General features: G+C 38.4%; 1 protein-coding gene across 9 annotated transcripts in view; it reads left to right on the top strand.

Annotated features, from left to right (window-relative positions):
* Positions 1-25,450, top strand: part of LOC111862251 (spectrin beta chain) — a 160,229-nt gene that overhangs the window by 113,566 nt on the left and 21,213 nt on the right. For 3 of the 9 annotated variants that reach the window (XM_023847470.2, XM_023847469.2, XM_023847471.2), the window contains 12 exons: positions 2,014-2,218; positions 2,303-2,497; positions 2,824-3,003; positions 3,549-3,793; positions 4,663-4,886; positions 7,452-7,543; positions 8,759-8,863; positions 10,988-11,857; positions 14,760-14,875; positions 15,586-15,659; positions 20,980-21,039; positions 25,053-25,190. In XM_023847470.2, coding sequence (XP_023703238.1) covers positions 2,014-2,218; positions 2,303-2,497; positions 2,824-3,003; positions 3,549-3,793; positions 4,663-4,886; positions 7,452-7,543; positions 8,759-8,863; positions 10,988-11,857; positions 14,760-14,875; positions 15,586-15,659; positions 20,980-21,039; positions 25,053-25,190 — 2,504 coding nt within the window. The remainder of the gene's footprint in view (positions 1-2,013; positions 2,219-2,302; positions 2,498-2,823; positions 3,004-3,548; positions 3,794-4,662; positions 4,887-7,451; positions 7,544-8,758; positions 8,864-10,987; positions 11,858-14,759; positions 14,876-15,585; positions 15,660-20,979; positions 21,040-25,052; positions 25,191-25,450) is intronic. The other 6 variants (XM_023847476.2, XM_023847473.2, XM_023847477.2 and 3 more) reach the window with 4 other exon arrangements.

Here is a 25,450-nt window from a genome sequence, read left to right as displayed (position 1 = left end):
GGACTATTGTACCAGTGCCAGATGATAGGTGAGGGTGATTGTGAAGCAATTGGTTGGATGAAGATTGGCAGGGGAAACTGAAGTACTCGGAGAAAACCTGCCCCACCACCACTTTGTCCACCACAAGTCACACTTGACCAGACCCAGGATCGAACCGGGGCCGCCGCAGTGGGAAGCCAGCGACTAACCGCTTGAGCTATGGCGTGGCCTTGTAAGTAGAGTTACTAAATTAAATAAACTATGAATAGATATACACAGAACGCAGGTGTGGCGAGATAACGTTTTTGACAATGTTGTGATGGAGTGGGTTTTAGTAGTCAACACTTATATACAAGGAAGGTTTTACCTTTGTTGACTGGTTCATGGCAACTGGTGCAATACTGGCTGCAAGGTGCATACAAATTTTACCAGTGACTCACTATGCCTGATGTCTGATAATGTTTGAAATGAAGGGACGTTAATAACTTTGTGGACCGCTTGACAGCATTATGTTTCATGGCAAGCAGTGCAGTTCATGTGTGGAAATTCATTTATGATTTGTCAGCAGTGTGCAGCAATTATCAGCTCCATTAGCTGTTCTCAGTTAACAGATAGTAAGCAGTGTGTTACGTCATGGTGCAGTGTACTGTAGAGCAATGTATTTCTATATGATACCTATGTAAATTACGGATCTGCTAGAAAGCGTTGGCGAAAGTTTTATCATAAATTTCATGATGAAAGAGTTCTCAGCAGACAGACAGTTCACAATTTGGCGAATAAACTTAAATCAGCGGGACTCTTAATAGACAGGAAAAAGAAAACACAAATGTCAAGTGCTTACTGATGAAAAGATAGATGACATAAGAGCCAAACTTGAACATACACCTAGAAAATTACTGAAACTGGAGTGTCAAAGTCTAGTGCAGGAAGGAGAGCACAATTGCTGAAGTTTGGACCCTATAAAACAACAGTAATCCGTGCACGCCTTGCAGCTGTGCGATCCAGCTAACAGGGTTCATTTTTGCAGTTGGTTTCTGCAGTCTGTCATTGAAGGTGAGATCGATCTGCAGGTGACATTCTTTTGTGATGAAGCATGGTTTCATTTGCAGGGATTGCAAAACAATCACTACTAGAGTTCACAGAATCCAGATGTAACACACAAAGTCCTGCCCCATTCATTGAAAGTTAGTGTCTGGTGTACTGTAAGCACAAGAAGGATTGTTGTATCTGTTTTTTAAGGAAACAGTTAATTGCGAAAGATACATACAGTCATTCTTGGCCAATTCTCCAGAGTTAACAGAAGAAGAAAGATTGTTGCTGGTTTCAGCAAGACTCAGCTACTGCCCACATTTCGCGTATATCTATGCCGGCTTTGTCTTATGTCTTCGGCGACAAAATTATCAGCAGTGACATTTGGCCAGCATGTTCACCTGATCTTACGCCTTGTGATTTTTCTTCTGGGGTTGTTGGAGGTACAAAGATTGCAACGGTAACCCATAAAGAGAAAAACTAAAAGAAAATATTCATAGGAAAATTGCAAATGTTCCTGGAGGACAGCACCAAAGGATAAATCAGAATGTCTTCCACTGGTGCTAGGAATGTCTACATGTAGAGGGACAGTATTTTCAACACCTCGTGTGATCTGTGAATTTAACTACATCATTCTGAACATTATCGGCCAACAAGCATATTGATTCATTGGCAAAATTCTTATCCTCCTCACCGCTGGCTGTGCACTGGTTGCCATGAAGTGCAGCGCTGTGAACAGGTCAGCAAGGATAAGAACTTCCCTGTATAATAGGATTGGCATAGATGTTGCTTTAAAATTTGTTGACAACAAAATGAACCTTTATACTTCAGAAGTTGCTTTTGAATTTCTCTTATTTTTGCCACCAGAACTCGATAATCCACTATCTGTTGTTTTCACATTTTCCTCTAGGTGTAGGGTTATAAAGTTTTTTCAGTAATTCAACAGTGTTAAGTCTGTGTGATGTCCATGTTTGATTTATAGCAAAGTATTAAATTGTGTTGTAGTGACCAGATAGCTGTGAAGCAGTCACAAGTAGACAAACTGTATGCTGGCTTGAAGGACCTGGCAGGTGAAAGGAGAGCCAAGCTTGATGAAGCCCTCCAGTTGTTCATGTTGAACCGAGAAGTTGATGATTTAGAGCAATGGATTGCAGAGCGGGAAGTTGTGGCTGGCTCGCATGAACTGGGACAAGATTATGATCATGTTACGGTGAGAAGTCATGCTGTTTCTGCTCTGCATAGAATAAGGAAAGATTAGCTTTGTTTTAAGATTTATTTTCTATTTTGAATGCAGTTATTATGGGAGAGGTTTAAGGAATTCGCACGAGACACTGAGGCCATTGGCAGTGAGCGGGTGGCTGCTGTTAATGGAATTGCTGATCAGCTTATTGGTGCAAGTCACTCCGATTCTGCCACAATTGCAGAGTGGAAGGATGGGCTCAATGAGGCCTGGCAGGACCTGCTTGAACTCATTGAAACGAGAACACAGGTATGAAGAAACACATTTCTCTGTTTATTTTAGCAATGCTGTGACAGCTGCAAAGATTACAGTGTATCAGAATTGGAAATGGAGTGATGAGTACAAAGAGTTGCTAGGGAATGCTGTGAGTTAAGGTGGGCATGGTGCATTTTAAGGTACTGTTTTGGTGCTTTTATATTAAATTATGCAGAAAATATAGAAAATTGAAACAGGATAACCAGTTCCATCAGATATTTGAGACCTAATCAAATCAGCAGTTGCATAGTTGCATGAAAGAAACATGACTGAGGCAAGTACAGACAATTTTAATATAAATATGTGTTATCTGTGTATAGATGTTAGCTGCATCACGTGAGTTGCATAAGTTCTTCCATGACTGCAAGGATGTCCTAGGCCGAATTTTGGAGAAGCAGCACTCTATGTCTGATGAGTTGGGTCGTGATGCAGGCTCAGTTTCAGCTCTGCAGCGCAAACACCAAACCTTCCTTCAGGATCTGCTGACTCTGCAGTCACAGGTTAGTAGATTACATCTTATTACTATAAAATTATACCTACTCCATTGTCTGGAATTCATCACTTTAAAGATATTGCATACAGTTTCAGTTAGTTTACGGAATTGATTACGTAAAAATGAAGGTGGGTGCATGCATTCCCCCCCATTTTGTAGAGATCATATTCCACATCATTTTCTATATAATTCCACCTTTATAGACAGGGTTTGTTGCTTCATCCATGAAGACAGAGGCAGCAATTTCTTGCTGATAGTTGGAACCTTCTTGCATCTCTAGGCATTACAGTCTGGAACACTTGACCATAATATTCCTTGGTTTTGAACGTATGATCTATCATGTCATCCGCAGCACCGTTTGTTTTCCTTATGGTGTTGTGTAAAGAGTTGGTTCAGTTTCAGGCAAAATGAATGTGTTATCTCAACAGACAGATATACTGGCTAGCTGATGGGTAGCGGATGTCTTACAGGATTAAACTTCGCGATCACATTGCTTATAAACGGAATTCTTGGTTATGATGTACAAGTAACATTGTTGCATTTACTTCTCAGGTGCAACAGATTCAGGAGGAATCTGCAAAACTGCAGGCTTCCTATGCTGGTGACAAAGCAAAGGAGATCACCAATCGTGAAGCAGAGGTCGTAACAGCTTGGGCGAATCTGCAGGCCTTGTGTGATGGACGTCGCCAGAAGCTGGCTGACACTGGTGATTTGTTCAAGTTCTTCAACATGGTGCGCACACTTATGCTCTGGATGGATGATGTAGTGAGACAGATGAACACATCTGAGAAACCTAGGTAGTATAGATATGCGTAACTGCAAGCATTTTTATATACATTTCTTTTAGACCAGTTGCAATCATTGTTATAGTTGCTGCTGTGTCTGTGTTGATAAAATATTTGACTTGTTTGGTCTGAGTATTCTATCTTCTGCTCATGGCATAGTGTCATATCTGTTTTGCTTTTACTTCGTCATATACAATGAAACTTCTCTAAAAGATCCCCTCCAAGGGATCATGTGTATGGCATGGATTGTGTTTTAGGCCATTTTAGTACAGTACAACCACCTATTCAGAGACCATGCCTAGTCTTTACCAAACCCCTCTAAAAAGACCATCTCAATTTGTGTATTCCTGGCATAGATATGTTTTTAAAGCCAGCAGACCAGTACTGTATAACTTTTGACCCAAGTTACCTATTGCTTGTGCTGTTCATCTAAAGTAATATTAAATACAATAAATTCATGCAATGCAGCTGTTACAAACAATATATATTGTGTTTACTGTACTGTACTACCCAGATTCTGACTCAACCATTCCCCATTTAGAGACAACCCCCTATAAAAACCACTTATGGATGGAGTGGTCTGTGGTTTTATGAGAAGTTTCGCTGTATGTATTATGTTCAAGAAGGTATTATGATGTTTAAAAAAAACTGATCTTGAGATTTTGAAATATTTCCACATTCTGAGCCCACTTAATTTGAAAGGGGTGTTTTTGATATGCTGCCCATGTGAATGGATGCATTACAGAATATCCTGAGTCTGGATAGAGTGCCATGGAGCGTTCTGTCTGTTTGGCAACTTTGAATTACTGGTTAATATTGCAGCTTAGTATTTTGAAAGGGTCAGACATAACCTCTTAAGTTTTCTTGTTGGATTTCGGTAGGGATGTGAGTGGAGTGGAGTTGCTGATGAATAACCACCAGAGCTTGAAAGCTGAAATTGATGCGCGTGAAGATAACTTCACTGCCTGCATTTCCCTTGGAAAGGAACTACTCTCACGCAATCATTATGCTTCCAATGAAATCAAGGAGAAACTCGTGTCTCTGACAAATCAGCGAAATTCACTTTTGCATCGTTGGGAAGAGCGCTGGGAGAACTTGCAGCTCAGTAAGTTCATGTATATCTTCTGCAATATAGAATTCTTTTTCACCTGATTTCTTCCTTCCTGGCTGCCGAGCAGTGGTTACTGGACTGTATACAGTTTAATATATTTAGCATCCTGTGTCTGTTACTGTATCTGCTCAGGGCAATTGTATAAAGTTTAATTCATGAAGCAACCGATTCGGTATTTATAACTCTTCCCAGTATATTGAACCTTGACAGTGTAGAACAGTTGTGTGATGTTATTTTCTTAGTTTTATATAGTCTGAATTAAATAAGTTAGAATAAAAGTAAGTAAAGTAAAAGCTATCCCCGTACCAGACCGTGAAGGCCCATGGGGTTGTGAGACGTTGAGGGTCCCACATTGTCTAGACAGTCGGCTCAAAGATGGCCGTAAGGTTGTCACCCCTACGCGCCGGCCGTGCTTTACTCCCCAGGAAAATTATTTAATTAATTTCTGGTACTCATTTCTGTTGGGAGGCTGAGTAAACCCCAGGGCCTAGTGCGGCTGGAAGGATTAGGTCAGCTGAAAAAATCCAATGACCTCATCAGGACTTGAACCCGCGACCTTTTGGCTTGTAGCATAGTTCCTCAACCACTACACTACTGCGTGTCCCCAAGTTAGAATAAAGCAAAAGTTTATTTCTTGCAGCATAACTTTCTTGTGTCATGTAAAAGGTTAAGTCCCATGTTAATGTTTGTATGATGTATGAAGTTTATTAAGGATGTATGTAGCAAAATATGCATGTACTCGAAGTATTTATATAAGTTAGGGTTTATAATAAAAAAAATCTGATCCTTTTATATAACAGAAACTGTTTTAGGAAAGATCCGGGCACAGAACAGGTACAATTCTTCAAGGAGGAGAATTTGAGGCAAGTGGTAGCTAGAGCTGATTGGCCATTCTACTACATGTTTAGGGATGTACCAGGTTCTGTTATAAGAGTGTCAGTAGTAAGAGCCATCCAAAAATAATGACGATCTTTTTGACTTGAACAGTGAATGAGGGCAAGGCTTGTCATCTCTTCATTGAAGGATATGTAGTACTTTTGCCACTTTTATCTGAAAAGTGTGTCAACAGTCAGTGCATTTTCATTACTCAGTTTTAGCCACAACTTGCCTCGCCTTGCATTCTCTTCATTGTAGGATAGTACCTGCATGTGTGTGGGTTTATCTTAAAGTAAATTGTGCTGAAATAATGAATTTGTTTCATGACAGGATGTTTTTTTTTTGAGGGGGGGCGGTAAATGCTTGCGTAGATTGATTAATTAGATGCAGCTTTAATAAAATTCATACACAGTGTAAATGATACTGGGGCACATCAACTTCTTAACTGACACAATCGTGCTGCAAGAAATTATTATTACTTATCATTTGATTCAGATTATGAAGATTAAAGAAAATGAAATCACACTCTTCTTCTCTTATTTACAAAGTTTTAAATGCTCTTAACCCTCATGATGCATTACATTCACTGTTTGTTCAACTGTTATAATCAAAACAAATGCAATAAATGGTTAGATTTTAAGCTCAAAAAATATGGCTGATGTCAGCCATTGCAGTCCTCTCACAAATATTTATTTATTTATTTATTCACTTCACATCCATGGATCATTATACATGACATAGGACAAGTCAAAACACTCTATAATCCAATACAACGATACAATAAGACAATACAATGATACAATAATAGAATAATAAGAACAATATAATTTTATACTAATATAATAATTAAATGATCTGCATTCATTATTTTTAATTTTGAAGTCGACAGATTGATTTTAATCTGTTGGCCTAACAAATTTGCCAGTTAAGCTGAAACATATATACAGGTGTCAGAATTCTTGTAAAACAGTTCAGTACATTATGTAAATGGTATACAGTGGTTAAATTGAGTTCAGTAGAAAGATGATGTAGTAATAATCATGTTTCTGACTAGGAATAAAGATCTTTTGTTACAAAGTATGAAAATAAAATTATGTTGAATAATTTGTTGCGAGATATTATAAACTGTTACAGATTCTGTTTGCAACTTCATACTTGATTAGAAATACTCAGAGTAATGATTGTGTGATGTTTTGAGGTTATGTGTGCCTACTCTATACTTGAATAGATTCATGTGAAAAAGTAGATGACATTTGGTGGTAGCTGTCTTCATGTCAGCCAGATTGAAATGCCGAAAGGATAGTGCATTACAAATAATTTTCTAAATATCATCTTTTGGGAATATTATTATTGAATTTTAAGGAAAATATTGATACATGAAACTTCATGAAGTTTACTATTTCGAAAACTGAAAATAAGGAACAAGAACTGTTTGTTATTAATGTGTTTGTGTATGTACATAAATGCATGCATTATTGATTTGCAATCAGCCAGCCCCATCAGAAGGGTTGTACCAAAATGTGGATTGAATCAGGCCAGAGGACCTAATTTGTGATGTCTGAAGGACAGTTATTCATGGTTAATGTGTTAATTTTTCATTGCCCTTCAATGTGTGATGCTGTGCTACAGTATTTGAATGTGAGTTCTTATTGTAGTCACACCATTCCTTCTGTTGAATTTCAGTTCTGGAGGTGTATCAGTTTGCACGTGATGCTGCTGTAGCTGAAGCATGGCTGATAGCACAAGAACCATACCTCATGAGTCAGGAACTGGGTGTAAGTTGCTCTTTTCTTAGTATTTTAAATGATGCCATAACCTGTAGAAAGCAAAATGCTCTGCTGGGTCATATGAAAAATTATATCTCAGGACAGGTTTTTTTTTAGTTTTGAGGAAAAGTATTTTTGAGTAATCATTTTAAACACCTCAAAGTGCAATACACTAAGTATTAATAGATTTTGGATGACAAGGTACATTCTGAGGACATTTGGGTTTCAAGAAGCATTTTGATAATCAGTTTAATGCGATGGTTGAGGCAGTGGCGAAATTCACGTTACAGCTTTGTGTGTTGAACAGTATATGAGGTGCGTTCAGACCATTTCAAAACTTTTTTCCTGTATATTAACACACACAGTAGGTGTTCATGTTGTCCCCTTCCATTTACTTCCCCTGTGATCAGATAACATTGATTCTGCTAGTGTGGCGAGCACGTCTTGAAATGTGTGCACAAGTGTAGTGTGCAGTTTTCATTTGACTGCATGATATTTTTAAGTCTCATCCAGTTTGCTATTGGCCTGAAAGTAGCAAACAGGAAAAAGTCACGTTGAGCTAGATTTGTGGAATATGAAGGGTGGGCAACAATAATCATGTGGTTTCTAGCCAGAAATCCCAGCAGGACCATTGTTATATTGGAGAATCTAGGCTTCAGTGTGTTATGTCTTAGACTGTTCTTACTGCATCTCTCCCAGTAGGTCATGTGGACCATCTGTGCAGAACTGTTAATTCACAGTTTGTTTAGAAGGATCTCTAATGCACATTTCATCAGTTCTCAAAAATTATTCCCAAAACATTCAGCAGAAGTAGTTTCAATTTTGATATTTGAAAGCCAATGAGGTGTTGAAATCCATGGATCCATTTCTGTAACAGTTTACCTAGTGTGAAACATTTCGTTGAACACCCTTTGCCCTTTTACATTTCGATTGAAAGAAATTGCCAGTAGCACTACACATGGGTAGCATTTCATCACTTCTGAATAATACATCATACAGTGTTGAAATTAAGTAAATGATTCATCAAATTGTATTTCATCACCAGCTAGCAAGAAAGCCGTGTACTCTGTTGTGTATTACATTGCATCCAGTGTAAACATTTTTTGATCACAACTTAAGTTGATGGTATAAAGAGATTTATTTTATAAGTGAAGAAGCAGAAACTAATCTTCCCAGACTACCTGAATTTTGGAACCTTTTTTATATATTTGTTATTTCTTTCAGCATACAATTGATGAGGTTGAGAACCTAATTAAAAAGCATGAAGCTTTTGAAAAATCTGCAGCTGCTCAGGAAGAGAGATTTGGAGCATTGGAGCGGCTCACAACAGTAAGTGCCCACCTTTTCTTTCATGTGAAATACATGTTGGTGTAGTGTAGAAAGTTCATGTTGAATTACATGCTTGTATATGACTTGAACACAGTATTGTAGTTGTAATTGCTGTTTGCATAATTAGTAAATTGAAGGTATGTGATCATATTTACATTCATTCATTTTGGTAGCCTTGTAGAATTATAATTCATTTTTTCATTCCATAATTCTTTAGAGGCAATATATATTAAAGCTATGCAACCAAAAGGTATGGTTCTTTTGATTTTGTTGTGTGAAAGTGTGCGAATCTGTAAGTTGCTCTGTAGTTTCCTCGCTGGGGTTGTTTGTGTAGAGTAACTGTATGGCCATATAATTTACATTACCCTCAGAACATATTTGTGACAGTAGTATTTCTGTTCTGATAATTGCCATTTATTTTATTTCCTCATTCACATTTTTCCGTTCCTTATTAATATTCTTTTGAGGAATAATTTAGATACCATCCAGTTATTCTCATTTATTTGATTTCCTGTTTTTTTGCTAGATGAGTAGATTCATCTTACACCCTAATAATATTGTATTATTCTCCAAACTTTAACATGAAGATTCTATAATGGAAGTGCAGGAAAATTACAGAGTACTTGTGGTGATTATGTGTGAGGACAAAAGAGTTATGCTTGTGATTCTCCTGAAGAAGTCACTGTGTAATTTAGACTTCACACCTCCATTGCATTAGACAATATTTTGTAGTACTCCTCTTTCCATGAGAGAAAAGTATAGGTGGTTATTTTTACACTTCCACTGAAAAATCATCAGCATTCACTCAGTAGTTCATCTCAGTGCAATTTTCCATGTTTTGTGTAGACTAGCTTGCTCTCTCACTGACTGCTAGACATATGTTGGAATCCTCTCTGTGTCACTCACTCAGATGCACATGTGTGCAGGTTCCCTCGGAGTGGGAATTTCATTTTGCTTGGTGTGATAAGATGACAGTAAGGATGGGATGGTGGTTGGCACTGGGGACCTGCGGCCTTTATTCGGGCTTTCCCAGTAGAGAAGGGAGGAAAGTAGAAACTGAACAGTCTGCACTAAATCACGGTGACCTGAAACTGGAAAAATTTTTGCATGCTACTTGTAGAGTTTGTGATTTAAGAACTTAAGAAACTTCAGAAGCAGAATAAGATTTAATTGTCAAGTTTTCTTGGGTTATAACTTCATACAATGTTCAGAGGAATTTCTAATTTTTCACCATCATCAGGATGAAAATGCAAGATGGTGGAATTGATAGTATATATACAGAAGGAAAGCCAGTGGCAGTTGTGGTACTGATGCAAAGTTTTGATTTATCAAACTGGAACAAGTGAAGATGGTAAATTGTAGTTTAGGCTAAACAGAAAAGGTCCCTTTAATTAGTGCTTTGAAGTGTGTTTGTATGCTACAGAACATTCCTCTTTCCCTCTGGTGCATGGGTAATGAGTTTCAATGACTCTTCCAGTGAAAGGTTGTTTCTCCCTCTTCATAAGATTTGGAATGTGGTTTGACCCAATGTCCTTCCAGATGATGCAGGTTCTTTGGCCACAATGTTTCATGATGTACAAGGATCCAGATAGACTCAATCCAGTAGGATTAAACAGAACTGAAAGAATTTATCAAGTACCTCTGATGCCTACTTCCTTATATATTGGACTGAAACACTCATTTCCATCTTAATTAAAGACATCTTCCAGAAATTTTTGCAAGAACAGTGATGTTGGTAGGTAGGTAGGTGATATATGCATACACCAAAATTTTTTGTGTGTTTAAGATACATATTCAGTACTGATTGCATTTGATCTTGGTTTTTTCTCTTATAGTATATTTTCAAAATTGAAACCTTAACTGTGAATGCCCACATATCAATCCACATTTTGTTTCATATTTTCAGTTAATATTAATTTTATGAATGTAAAATTAATTGAATTAGGTATAGGAACCCAGGAATTACATGTTATTGAGGAAAACAGTCATAAACTGGTAGTGTGTTTCATTGCTGTGTGCTCAGACTTCTGGTTTGTGTTGTGTGTTAGCTGATAGTAATGTGTGCATGTTATTGTGGGATATGCGCATGTCTCTGTGTAATCTGTATTAAATGTGTTTTAATAGCATGAGAAGCGTTACACTTCTGTTTCTGCTCTTGGTTGTGGTGATGGAAGGGGCCTGGTGAAGCTGTACCCTTTGGCACCCCTGCATGATGGTGGAATGAATACAGGTTTACCAACCATTGAGCCTTTTCAGCTCTTCTCATGCCAAAATATTCCAGCCCAAGTAAAACGCCAAAAGTGTTATTGCAGACCTCCAGAAGATATAATAAGAGCAATTCTTATAGACAGTGAAAGGTTTTACAATCCAAACAGGAGGCGACATAGACGGGAATATACATCCACTGGAACTAAGCTCATATATCATAATGTTGGGGGACCCAAACAGAGGAAGAAAATGCGATCATTTCTTTGGGACTCTGACTGGCGGCATGGACCTGAAAGTCCTGATGTAGAGTCACCCGTGTTTGAACCCAGTTTTCATTCAGTATTGCTCCCAAGTCCAGAAGAGAAAATGGTGTTCAAATATTCTGAAAACTCTGAGAATTCCAGACTTTCTCCTGGGTCTAAAATACAGGCAGAACGTTGTCTCCTTGATTCCACACTATCGCCCAGTGTGTTGCCAACTGAACATGACCTTGTATCCTTGTGGTCCTCACAATCCAGTCTCCAGCACAGCCATGGCTCCACATTGCCACGTTTTGATGAGGGTGAAAATGAACCTACCAACTTAACAGTGGAGTCACCAAAATCATTGAAGTCATTGTTGAGATTTCAAGTTAATTCCTCAAATTGTGATAACAGTAGGGAATATTCTCAAGATTCATTGGATTCCAAAGTATGGAAATGGAGTGGGGGTCAGAGAGATATGCATACAAGTGGTAGTTTATCCAGTTCAAGTGATAGCAGTTCATCTGTTCCACATACACATCAGGTAAGAACCCAATATAATCATCTGCTTGAATACTGATTGTCTAATTTTTTCTTGATATGAGCATGCTTCAAACCAGTGTCTCATGTCCTCTTTACTCCTCTGTCCAGTAATGGCCCATATACTGCTGTAAGCCCATCTAGTTTTGTCTGCACAGTAAAGTGAACTTGGTTCTGTGGAAAAATGCTGATCACTGTGTACTGGAATTGTTGATTTTTATGATATTAAATGACACTAGTGAACACCCATTCATAGTATGCTGCCTGTACCAAGTAAGATTGAAGGCCAGGCATAAGTTTAGAGATGTAACAGCATGTTATTACCCAACCAAACTGTCTGTGTAGTTAATAAGGGGAATTAATGACATTAATAGGAGCTTAGGATAGCAGGGCGTGCCAGTGAATGGAGGGGAGTGGAGGGTGTGGCTGAAAAGATATATAAATACTTGCTGATAGAGCAGGGGAGTAGTTCACATTCTTTCTGCATGTTGGTCTTGCAGGTGGTATGTCAGTAAAGCTTGTGGTAATTAACAGTCGTTTCCCCAAGCAGACCTCTACCTACACTTTGTGCTTGTTAGAAGTTCTTGAGAGTGTGATAAGTTTTCAAACATGGCGGTTGATTTATACAGGGGTTTTTTTTTAAGTGGTCAGCAGCCTACTAGATTTTCAACAAGAGGTTGTTGACACTTGACATGTGGTTTCACTGCCATGTGTGCCTTACAGCTGCTGTACAAAGTATGAATTTACAGTGCATACTTCCAGACACCAGGAAAAAAGTATTCTCCACCACTTCAGAGATTTATGAATGAAAGCAGTAATGAACACTGTGATCTACATAGTTTAGTACGCACATTGGCTTTTGAATTTTTTCTTCTGCCCCTCTTTCCGAATGGTCACTATTTTTTCCATTGAAGTGTCATGATATGTAGACAAATGAGAACAACCCTCTTGTTTTTCCAGCCCATTAGCAGGACATTCCCTCTTCTATAGGCAAAAGTGTCCCCACTCTTCATTCTCTTCATGGCCCCCTTCCTCAGCGGTTTTGGATTTCCAACTCTACCAGCAGTAATAGTGTCTGTTGTGTGGCATTTTCGATTATCCAATTCTTGGGCCAATTGAACACTACTGTAATATCTGTCAGTGAAACGGTGGTAACCTTCAACACCAGATACACTGAGATTTAGTCTGTCCAAGGAAAGAACTATTCTTGAAGTGAAAGGTTTTTCTATGTATGGCAAGTTACGTCACCAGTAATTTTTCCATAATATGGAAATATATTGTGAACATGACCAGTGTCACTGTCAGCTAATACAAATAATCTGATGCCCCACTTCATTGTTTTTTTTTATTATTATAACAAAACAAACTCCATGGTTTTAGTCCACAAGCAAACTATACCGACTGAGCAACTGCCGCTTGTTGGCGAAATTGGTGTCAACTTTAGCGGGTAGAGGGTGTCACATGGTCAGCACAGTGAATCCCCATGGCTGTTAATTTCAGTTTTCTAGACTGGAGCCGCTATTTCCTGGAAATGGCTCCTCAGTTATCTTTATGAGGCTGAGTNTCTGTAGCCAGGAACTCTGACCACTAGACCACAGATGCAGGTTTTGAAAATGATTTTGCCCTTGAACCCAACTGCTGATTCATCTGTTGCGGTGTTTTTACCTGGCACAAAATATTTCTGTTTCTTTTTCTCATTATATTCTATCACCCCATGTACTATCCTTGTTCTTTTGATGGCCTGATTGCTTTCTTTGGAGGTATTATTTCCCACGTGAATCATCCAAAATATCTTCAAAACGTGAACTGTAGACAGTACATCACCAAAAAATGGTATCTGTGTTGCCCACTCACTTGACCAATAGTCTTTTATGTTGGGTAATGACATTAGGCCCATATTTATAATTAGGCCTAAAAACGCCTTCATTTAAGGAACTCACATATCAGACCAGCTACTCCAAATGGACCTCAGGCTAAGTTGAAGTTCCCGAAATTTTGTGTCTCACATGCCTGTTTGTCTATATAACAATGTTATTCAGAAGCTTGTCATTGAAAAATAACCTAAAATAATCCATGTGCTCTGCGTCTGGTAGAAGGTTAAATTGTGGCCCTGCCTTGGGTTTCTTGTCCCCCATTGCCATGTCTTTCCACCCATCAACACGCATAATGCTTGTTTCACTCTCATTCTCGCTTTCCGACATTTCGTCGTTGGATTCTTTACTCGGAATTTCTTCTACATTTTCCAAATCCATCTGACCATTGGAGTCTATATCGAGTTCTTCATTTAACAAAGCAATAACTGACTCTTTGTTCTCAACACAGTTTTTTCATGCCAGAAGGCACACGTGTTCCCGAATGTGAAGCTATGTTGCTAACATCTATACACAGTAATATATAAAAGGCATTTGTTCCTCAAATAATTCAAATTATGACTTCCAGATGGCAGAAGAATGCAGACTGAACATTCATGATTGCAGTAGTGTAGTATACAGTGGCAAAGAGCGACGTACAACCGACATTATCGGAGAAACTTGGAAGCACATTCTCAGTGTCAATTATATGTTGACATATGACAGGAAAGGATTAAAGAAGTTAGAGGTTAAACCTGTCAGCTTCTCACTTCTCACAATTGCAATAAACTGTCCCCATGTAGCTCAGGCATGGACCACACAGAAAACATCTCTTCCTTTATTTTGTGTTCTCTCGTTGCTGGGGGTAAAACACCATGTCCACAGAGCTATTCCCTAGCTGCAGCTGTTGTATTGTCACCTGTTTATATAGCTGTTACTCGGCAAGGGGTCTGCTGTTACAGTACATAAGATCTGTAGTCTTGCAAGACCCAACTTATCATGGTGTAACTCTGTTGCAGTCCATGATTGTAACTAAGACTTAATTTGCGTTTGCAGTTTGAGTTGAAAGAACTAAAGCGAAGACAAGAGGAAGAAGAGCGGAAACGTCAGGAAGAACTGGCTGCCAAACAGACACCCCCTCCTAGCTCGCCAGATGATCAGCCAAGCGAGAGGTCAGTGGAATTGCTTTTTATGCCTTATATTTTTGCCTTCATTCTTTATTGTTTTGGTGGAAATGGATGTGTGCTTGTGCAGGTATGCATGTGCCCACCCTTCAAAAGTAAGAGAACAAGGCTGAGCATTTGTTAAATAATTGTCTTATGTTATTGTCTGTCATGTGACAAAGGTTTCCTTACATACCACCAGACCCACCAGAGGGCTCACACTAGAAAAAAATTGAGATGAACAAATTACACATAGGACTATCACCTGTGACTGTAATATGAACCCAGAGTAAATTAGAGATTCCCATTGCAGATGGAAATATTCTTAAATTATATGGTTACAGCAAACATATTAATAGTCCTTGTACCCATATGCTTTTATTTTTAATTTTTGTCTGCCAAACAAGAATATGGAAGTGTACAGATTTTATTAGCATCTGGAACCCAAGAATAAGTGTTTTCTGTTTCTCTTCACATTGCTATACATTGCTGGTGTTTCATATTTTCAGTGTTAGCTACATGGAATCAGTGTAAAACCACTAAGAACATTAAGAGCCTATGGCATTGAATATTTTGCTAAGTAGGTGGAATGTAGGTCATATTTCTGGAGTCCTGACTCAGTTTTAGCAGATGACAGGCTCTGACACAGTACCAATATCACAGAGAATATTTGATAAATATTTAACTGTAATTCAATATAACATGTTTATTGCTTAAAGGATTGATGGTGAAGTATCACCAGAAGCAGAACAGGCGCAGCTGAATGGTGAGAAGGAGGCTGAAACACGAGAAGGTGAGATACTGCAATTGCATGTTCTGATGCTTCCTGGCAACTTTGTACCAAATGTCTGCTTTTTATCTGTGGAAATGGAAGGTTAAAGGTGAATGCCTGCATTTGTTTTAATTATCATGACAGGACAGTAATACCTGAACTAGCTTGATTTGAGGAGCAAGCTAATATAGTAGTTTCTTGTTGTGACGCACTGCACTTTTGTGTGCTTTGTTCCGAACAAGAAGACAGACTGGAACTGCACTGGCATTGTGATGAATAGAGCAGTATGTTTAGAATACATCAGTAATTGGATTTATTTATTATGTTCTTAATTATAACATGAAAGGTGTTTTTCTTTTGCTTCATTTCTTTCAGTTAATTTAATATAAATTATTATGCTTGTTTTATGTAGTTTTATGTTTTGAGATTATTTTTCATTACTATACCATAGCCTTTGATCCAATTTTGAAGATGATTTACCTCCATTCTGCATGGGTATTAATATCATTTTGTTAATTATTAATTTATGTTATATTGTTCATATATGTATGCAATGCATGTGTCTCCTTTCATCCTTTCCTAACCAGACACTCCTATGTTTTCCCTTTTTTCAATATGTTTTATCTGCAGTTATGAGAGACAACTCAATGATAATTGTGGGAATTGAATTTTTGCTTAACCATGTAGTGCAGTCTCAGTTTAACGCATCTGCAGATGTTGTGTATGTCTTGTTCTAAGATGTGACAATGGGCAAGTGAATCTGTACAAAATTTTTGTCGTGCAAGTAAATAAAAGCAGAAAAATTAAGCACAGAAAAATGGTAAACATTGCATTAAAATTTTATGAAGAAATATTGGTGGTTTGCCATTTAATAGTGGGAAGATACAGTTGTATGCAGTGGGATCTGTGCCCTATTTGCTACGTGTTTTGGCTTGCCAGTACGGTCTGTGACATTGCAGCAATGTGGAGGACTGATATTTTCTTCTGAATGCTGTGTTAACAACATCCCTTCTGTTCATTACACATTCAGAGGCAAGAAATTGTCACAGACATATGTCGTTTTAAGAAAAGAGAGGCCAAGAAGTAAAGATACAGTGGCTTTAAAGAAATAGGAAAACTGTAGAAGAGAGTGGTGGAAGCTGCTGGGGTGTCTGAAAGGACAATTAGAAGAATTCTGAGAGAGTTTGTAGAACACGAAAATCATTGCCTGCCAAGAAGCACAGTGTCCCTAAGTGAATAACTGAAATAACATTGATTAATGTCTTGTTTGGTGCACCATCTACAGTGTGTATGTACAGGAGGAAACTCTTCCAGCAATTGTTGAATCATAAAACTGAAAGAGAGCTTTGATTTTAAAGGAGGTTGTTTAGGCCTCTGAAGAATTTGTAGAGACCTCAGTTTTAGGTGGAAGAGGATCAGGACACACAAGAGTCCTCAGTGAAGGGAACTGTATACATTCTGTGCATATTGTACCTGACTCCACCCAGAAAGTACAAAGTTGACAGCCACCCAGTCTTGTTTGAAGATCAGACTTACATCCATGACATTCATGCCAGACTGAAGAATTGGACTGATGATGATTCCAGTTTGTTGGCACCAGCTTCAAAAGGTGACAGGTGTCATTACTCATGCTGGAGGAAGATAGGCTTAATTTCATATGTACTTCTCATATATATAAATTTAGGCAGAAAATCAGAGATTATCACAACAAAGTAGACAGTAAAAATTATGCCCATTGGTTATAAATAATACTAATACCGATTTTTCCACAAAATTCCATTCTAGTGATTGACAGTGCCACATCATAACATTCAGAGAGAGATTCCAATGACAGCAGACACAAAGCAGTAAAGAATGAAAGCCTGGCGATTGGAAAGAAACATCCAGTTTTGTAACAACATGTTGGGAACTTACTTGTACTATTTAATGAAGTTAAATAAGCCAGAACACAAATATTCTGTGATTGAGCAGATGTTAGGAGACAGAGAACATTCTGTGTTTAGACTTCTGTAATATTATCCTGATACAAACCCCACTGAACTTATTTGGGGAGATATAAAACAGTGGGTTGCAAGCAAGAATACAGCATTTAAAATTAAGGATGTTGAGCAGCTGTGTTGTCAGAAATTCAAAGATATTGGGCAAAAGGACTGAGCGAATATATGTGGAAAAATTAGAACAACTTTGTTATGAGCAAAAAGACATAATTGAAGACTAGTGAACATATTATGATTGAAGATAACGGAGTGGACAACAGTGACGACACTGATGAGTCAAGTGACATGTCAGAAAACGATGGCCTATCACGAGTGGAAGAACTGGAAGAGGACTAAAGGCAGTTGTGAAGAAGATAAATTAATTGATATTCCGTGCAGTGTTAATTTTCTAGTGGTGTGTAATGCAATTAAATTGACTTTCCTTTGTTATATACCATGGTAATGTTTAATTTTATTTGGAGTGTACTGTACAGAGCCTTTCACAGCACTTCTTGTCCGTGACTCACACTGAGGTTCTGCTTCACACAGCTCAGAGGTCAAAACTGCCAACACCACTGATGTGGCAACCATTATTTCACATGTGTGACGAAACTCCTGCTATCATCTTTTCGTGCAAGTAAATAAAAGCAGAAAAATGGTAAACATTGCATTAAAATTTTATGAAGAAATATTGGTGGTTTGCCATTTAATAGTGGGAAGATACAGTTGTATGCAGTGGGATCTGTGCTCTGTCATGCAGTAACTGTTCTTATATGGCAATAAAACCACTTCTTCCGACAGTGGATGGTTCGCTAGACACCCAGTTGTTGCCGTGCCGCTTACTTCTCAAGATTGTTGATGAACTTAAATGAAATTTAAGATGTTCTTAACAATAAAAAGTGAATTCTGAAATGTAGTCCCTCAAAAATATGCTATCCAGATTACAAAAATATGTGGACACTGCTGGATCTAGTTTTCCTTCCATTTATGAGAAACAGCATTAGAAAAAAATATGGAGTGGCTTCTGCCATTACTTGCACATTCTTCATATATTTCACAATAAAACTTCACATGTCACAGCGTAACCTTATGACAGACGTTCCTCCATTCTTCTCTGTCCCCCAATAAATTCTCCTCTGTTATCTGTATCCATTGTTCTCCAAACTTTCCTCTGTATTTCTCGAGCTAGATCTCACCACCTAGTCCATCTCACAGCTGGTCATTTAGTCATTTAACTTCATTGGATCACCTACTGACTATAATCCTTGCTTGTCAGCTTGCAGTTGATCTAGTCTGTATACCGTTCCATACTTAAAATGCAGAGAGCATCGCGTATGAAAAGGCAGTTCTGTCCATTCCACATCCTTTGCATGTAGAGTACAGTTGGGAGACTGATGTTCCTTTTTTATATACATGCTTCTCCCATAAGTCTAAAAGGAATTATAGTTGTTCCACAAGATTCTTCTATGAGGGCAGTCAGAAAGTAAATTTACAGTATGTGTAATCTCACAGCTAGATGGCCTACTCTTATTGTGGATATTGTTAATCATTGTTGGAGACATTGCAATTTGACTTCCCATTACCACTTAACTGTGTGTGTGAGTCAGTTGAACATGGCTGCTAGACTTAAACAGTGGTCCAAGTATGAAGTAATTATGTTTTCTAATGCAAAAAGTGCATTACCAGCAGAAATAACCAGCTTGTGGAGGTTTATGGCGAAGATTTTATAAATTGGTAGAGTTAGCAAAATTATATGTGGAATTTTAAGGCATAAGGGTTAGTGTGGAGACTTATAAAAGAATGGCATACCAGCAGTGAGGGAAGTGCAACGTGACTTGAATCTGTCGCATGGAGCACTTGTCATCATGTTTCAGAACGTAGGGTTTAACAAAGTGTTTGCATGTTGGGTGCCTTGAGCACTAATGGAAGATTAACAGAAAGAATGAAGTCTTGTATCCAGTCATTTTTGCAGCAGTACTCTGTCAGTGGTCAAGAATTTCTTGAGCACATTGTCACAGGAGACAAGACATGGGTTCATCATCACACAACAGAGACAAAACGCACTGAGAGGGGATGGAAACTCCCCACTTCTTTATGATCAGAGAAGTTCAAGATTATGAGATCTGCTGGCAAAGTGATTGGCTGCATTGTTTTGGGATCACAGATGTGCATAAGGCACACCAATCAATAGTGACATATTCTGCAGCACTGACAAATTTATACCTGGCCATTAAACAAAAACATTCCAGACCTTACTGGAAATGTGTTCTGCTTATGTACTACAGTGCATGGCTGCACTACAGTGGCAGCCCAAAAAAGTTTTGCAGTGCTTCCAGTGGGATATATTGGAGCCTCCTCCATGTAGACCTGACCTGTCACCTAGTGACTGCCAACTTTCTGAAGTGCTGAAGAATATCTTGGAGGCCATAGGTTTCAAAGTGAAGACAGGATGGAAAGTTAAACAAAAGTTAGCCCTGTAACAGGCCATGGAGGCCCATAGTGTTGTGAGACGTCGAGGCTCCCATATATTTCTATACCTTCAGTTCACGGATGGCTGTGAGGTTGTCAGCCTTATGCACTGGCCACCTTTTACCCCCATGAAGATATGTGGTTATCATTTCTGTTAGAGGCTGAGTTGACCCTGTGGCCATAGTGCAGCTGGAAGGATTAGATGAAAAATCCAATGACCTCATCAGGAATCAAACCAGCAGCCTTGTGGCTTGTATCATAGTGCCTCAACTAGCTATGGTATCGTGTGCTCGCAGTGACAGGATGGAAACAGCGGTGAAATGATGGCAGAACTAAACGGATATGTAGTTCTACTAACAGGGAATGGAAAAATTTGTCCCATGACACAGATGCCTCAGTTTTTATTGAGACTGTGTCAATAAAGTTGTGAGATGACAGTAGAATTACCATGCATTCTTCATGTTAGGGATTATGTATTGTATAATAAACAGCCTCAAACCATATGCCTTGTAAGCTTACTTTCTGACTGACCTTCATAGAAATGTTTAATTCTTGAACACTCAGGAATTGGAACATCACTCGCTGAAGGGGGTGGGAGCATATCCATGAAAAATATGAGGGATTCTTTTAAGAATATTTAGTTGAATTAAATTTAGTTTCTTTGAAAAGAATATTAGGTTGCAGTTTCACTGTAGTTGTGCAAGCACTGATTGTGGTAGGGTGTTTGCAACAGGGGTGCATTCCTGAATGGTCTGGCACTGGGGCAACCCACTGCTATGGCATGTGGAATGTGGCTCTTGGCATGTGCTGCATGTGATGACCACAATCTGTTTCTTTGTCTCTTCCACCTTACCCTACTCCTACCACGTCTACATGCCGTGATTGGTCACCTCCAGCCACTCGCAAACCTTCCACCAAGGCAGTGACGCCGTCGGAGCGGCCCGCTGCCCGGGAAGGTGAGTCAGCCCTTCTGTTGTCCTTGGCTTGGGTAGTGACTAGTGACTGTTTGCAGCTAACTTGGCAAAACTGATCTGTTAACCTCACTGTGCTTGTGTTGCTTAGTGGCGCAGTCGACAGTGTTATAGTCGTGTTAATATGACGAATTGAAATTGAACATGTTACAGCAAGTGGTAACTTGAGAACCCAGGGTATCACCATTAGGATTTATTATGAAGTTAGAACATGTTTGTTGGTATAGATTAGAAATGTAGAACATTAACAGTAGGTGGTACTTAAGAGATCTTGGACATAGAGAATTTGTTAAAGTGTAGAACTTTTTTTTTTTCAGGTTGCTTAGAAATGTGGAACATTTGTGATGAGTATGTAATTTGAATTGCTGGGTTTTTGGACTTTTTCCATTGTGTGGTGTTCTAGAGACTAGTTTGTAGAATGCCAGATGATGGAAAAGATAAACAAATTCAGTAATTCTGAGTGTTACACACCAGTGTCAGAAGCCTTTTCAAATCTACATGTATTTGAAATCTAGGATGTCACTAGAAGGGTTTATTATGACTAGAGATTGATTTATGGTGAGATGATACTTGGAAGATAGAGGTAGAATTTTACCTATTATTTTTTTATTTAGGTAGGTTAGTATTATGGAACATTTTCTGTGTGTGGCTGCTTACAAATTAGAGCAACACCAGCATAAATTATTATGAACCTAGAACCCCTTTAATGGGGTAGATGCCAAAACAAAAGCTTAGTATACATACATACATAGATACATAATTTCACAGATCCATTGTCTGGAAACCGGACCGGATATTGAATTCGTCAGCAAAATGACGTTGCAAAATGCAATCTAATCTCAACAATTAAAATATTCAAGAATTATAAAATGAAAAATACAATAATAAAATAAAAAGCAGTCATATAACAAATCTAGATAATACATAATCTTGGAAAGACAACAATAATGTATTATGCTTGCCTGTATGCCATGTATTCATCTACCGAATAAAATGCTAGAATTGTAGAATAACTACCAGAATTTATTATACATGTAGAGCACTTTCATTTGGATGTGTTAAAAGTGCATAATATTCACAGCAAGGTTTTATGTAGACTTACAACTGTACAAGATCTAACACGTGCGGATTTCTTTTACTAGAGTAGATTATAAATATGAAATCCATTTACTGTTAGCGACTGTGTAGTAATGCAGGATTAGACTTGAGAGGATTCTGATGATGGTGTTTGCTGTACAGAACTATAAGGCTTATTTTGGACTTTATCCATCATCTGGTATATATAAGACAAAAACCCACAACGTTTCGGAGACTGAATCTGTCTCCCTCCTCAGGTGGTTGGGGCAGGATAGATCTGCTCAGTTGGGCCTGTTTGAAAGAGCTAGGTCCAGTGATTGAGACTAGCTCTTTCTAATGGGTCCCTAACTGAGTAGGTCTATCCTGCCCCATCCACCTGAGGACGGAGACAGATCCAGTCTCTGAAACGTTGTGGTTTTTTGTCTTACATATACCAGATGATGGATAAAGTCCAAAATAAGCCTTATAGTTCTCTGGTGCAGGATTAGCAGCAGAAATGCTTGTATTTGGCCAGAAATGTTTAACTTTCATAGTAAGAGGCTACTTGCTTAGAAGTAGGGGTAGTACTGGTGGGATTTAACGTACACATAGAAGAAATTGTTGTGATAATCCTGTAGGATGTTATATGCTGAAAGTATTAACAGTGCCACCAAGAAGTTGGTATGAACAAAGCTTACAAATTTCTTTTTGTCTGGTGAAATGCTGCAGACAGCCTGCTGGTAAACACTTCAGCTTGCACTGTATGTCATTACTAACTCTCTTACAGGACTCTCATGAACATGTGCTTAAAGTGAAGATTCTGTTATATGCATAGAACTTGGTGCTGGTGTTCCTGGCTTCAGGGTGAACTTGTACTAGCACTTCTTTCCCATATTATTACAGCTTTCAGAAAGAGGGAGCGGTGTGCATTATCTGTACTAAGTATGGTCCTTTCTCTGTGCTGTTTCATTACAGTGGATCCTCCATTAACTAACTTAAATCTGTTAAGGGAGATACCAACCCCAGAAGATTGGGCCATAGTTGTTCTTGAATTATGAATTAATGATGTGTATACAGATAGTGATCCCTGTTGTGAACGTAGGGTTTCACACCATAATGGTCGTATAGTTGACCCTCAGCCTAGAGAATGTGCTGAACACTGAAGTAATGTAAAAATATACTGAGGTATATGAATTTTTAGGTCGCAGCTTTGAGAGTGCAGTATAAAATCTGCTGCAGTCTGTAGAAAGGAAGTAGCATGCCAGAATGAGTGGCAACACAGTCTTCTGATATGAAGTTTGTTATTTCTAATTATACTTGCATATATTTAGACATTTTAAGGAGGTTTTGTGTTGCAAAATAGTATTCACGTTATAAGCTTCTAAATGACAGTAACTTACCCACCCCCAACCACACACATGTGCACATGCACAAACAAACATGTTTTATGAATGCTGGTAGATTATGTGCAGGTATTCACCATTTTGTGAATACATAACGTTTCATACTTTGGCCTCACATTGACAGATGCAACCAGATTATTGAAGCATTAAGAATTTAAAAGATAAAATGCATTGGAAATATCTTGTAATGATTTAAGTTTGATAAAAGAGGCTCTGCTGTAATGTAATATATTTACTTCATTTTCCATTTTCTTTGCACCTTTAGGAGCGCTGTCTTGCAGCAGAATGATATTAATACATTTTTTTTTCTGTGCTCAGTAACTAACCCACTTTACCTTATAGCTAATAGGCAATGTAGTTGTGCTTCATCGTGTGCTTGCGACTCAAGGTAAGTGCAATGAAGGTAAGCAGGTTTTTGCATCACAGTAATATGCATTATAATTCTGTTGTGAACATATGCTTGGAACCTTCCTATGTAGTCCTTTAAATCACAGAATTTAGTACAGTACTGATTGAGTATTTTGGACCCCTAAAGTTGGGTGTTATCTTGAACTCCTATGAGAAGCACTATTTTAAATGTATCTTAATTTTGGATTCCATCAGTTGGCTGTTGTCTGGACTCTTTTGAAAGGTCACATTTAATTTCAGATTTATTTTAGGCCCCAAAAGCTGGCTAATGCCCTTGCACATATTGAGAGATTTTTTTTCATAATTCTCATGATATGAACTCTGAGAATCTCATTATAGCAAGGACCAGTGTATAGTATAATGTACATGGCTTGTATTTCATTTTGTGATGAAAGTGAAGAGGATGAGGGTGGGTTGTTAACTTGTCTGATGCAGACAAGTTCTTGCCCTAGAAAAGTGCATAATGTGGGCCTCATAATTCTTACTGTGCACCTGATATTATTGGGGTGGTAAAATAAAGGAGGTTAAAGGGTGGAACATGTGGAAGAAATGAGAAATTAAGGTAATTAATGATGTTAACAGATGACCTGTGATTTGTGAGTGGTGAAGTGCATTATCAAGTGGTTAGTTTGTGACTGACAGTGTTTGTTTCCACCATGAAAGAAAATAATGAGCAAATCTGCTAGTGAAGGTAAATCAGAGATTCACCTTGTGCATTAAAATAAAACTTCCATTCTAGACCCCTGCACTATATGGAGATAGTTCCAGTTGCATGACCCCTGATACCAGTTATATATATATAATTCATGTTATAGCCCCCACTTTCCAAATTATCCTCGGTTCCATTAGTAAATCTGTCCTAAACCTAAAATGGAGAGTCCAGTCAGCTGAGGCCGGGATGATCAAAGGCCATCTTTGGAGGCATGAAATCACAGTACAACTAAAATCTGATAAATTAGTCTTTTATAAGAGTTCTGACCCTTCTTTTGACCATGTTAGAATAGACTACAAAACATGAACTGCTTTTAAAAAAATAAATATTTTGAGCCGAGGAACAGCATGGTCTGAGTAGGCATCGTGCATGATTTGCATGTTTTATTGCTGCATGAGATTTGTTGTTCTGCCTGCCAGTGCATGTACCCAGTCTCAGTTTGCCGGTTGCTGAAGAGATTGCTGATGCACAACCGGTGCAGGGAGTTCATGAACGTTCATCCTCACAGCTCAGTTCCACAGCAGCAAGCCAGACACCACCTTCCTCAGCAGCATCTAGTAAGTAACACATATTGCCAACACTTGGGGAAACTGTGTCTACACACTGATCTGTAGTCTGTGGTCCATATGTTCCAGTCACATTCATTTTCTCTGCCTCTAAAAGTTGAAAATTGTGGGTGATCTATTCTGCCATGTTCTTATATGTGGTATTATCAAATTGGTTGGTTTGTTGCAATGTATGAAGAAATTTATGGAATTAGTTTTCTGTGGTAAGATGTATGAGGCATGATTAGACGATATTGAGACTGAATCCATGA

This window comes from Cryptotermes secundus, unplaced genomic scaffold (genome assembly GCF_002891405.2).
Source record: "Cryptotermes secundus unplaced genomic scaffold, Csec_1.0 scaffold88, whole genome shotgun sequence".
NCBI classification, from domain to species: domain Eukaryota; kingdom Metazoa; phylum Arthropoda; class Insecta; order Blattodea; family Kalotermitidae; genus Cryptotermes; species Cryptotermes secundus.
The sequence above is the reverse complement of the archived record's forward strand: the minus strand, read 5'-3'. Positions and strand labels throughout refer to the sequence as shown.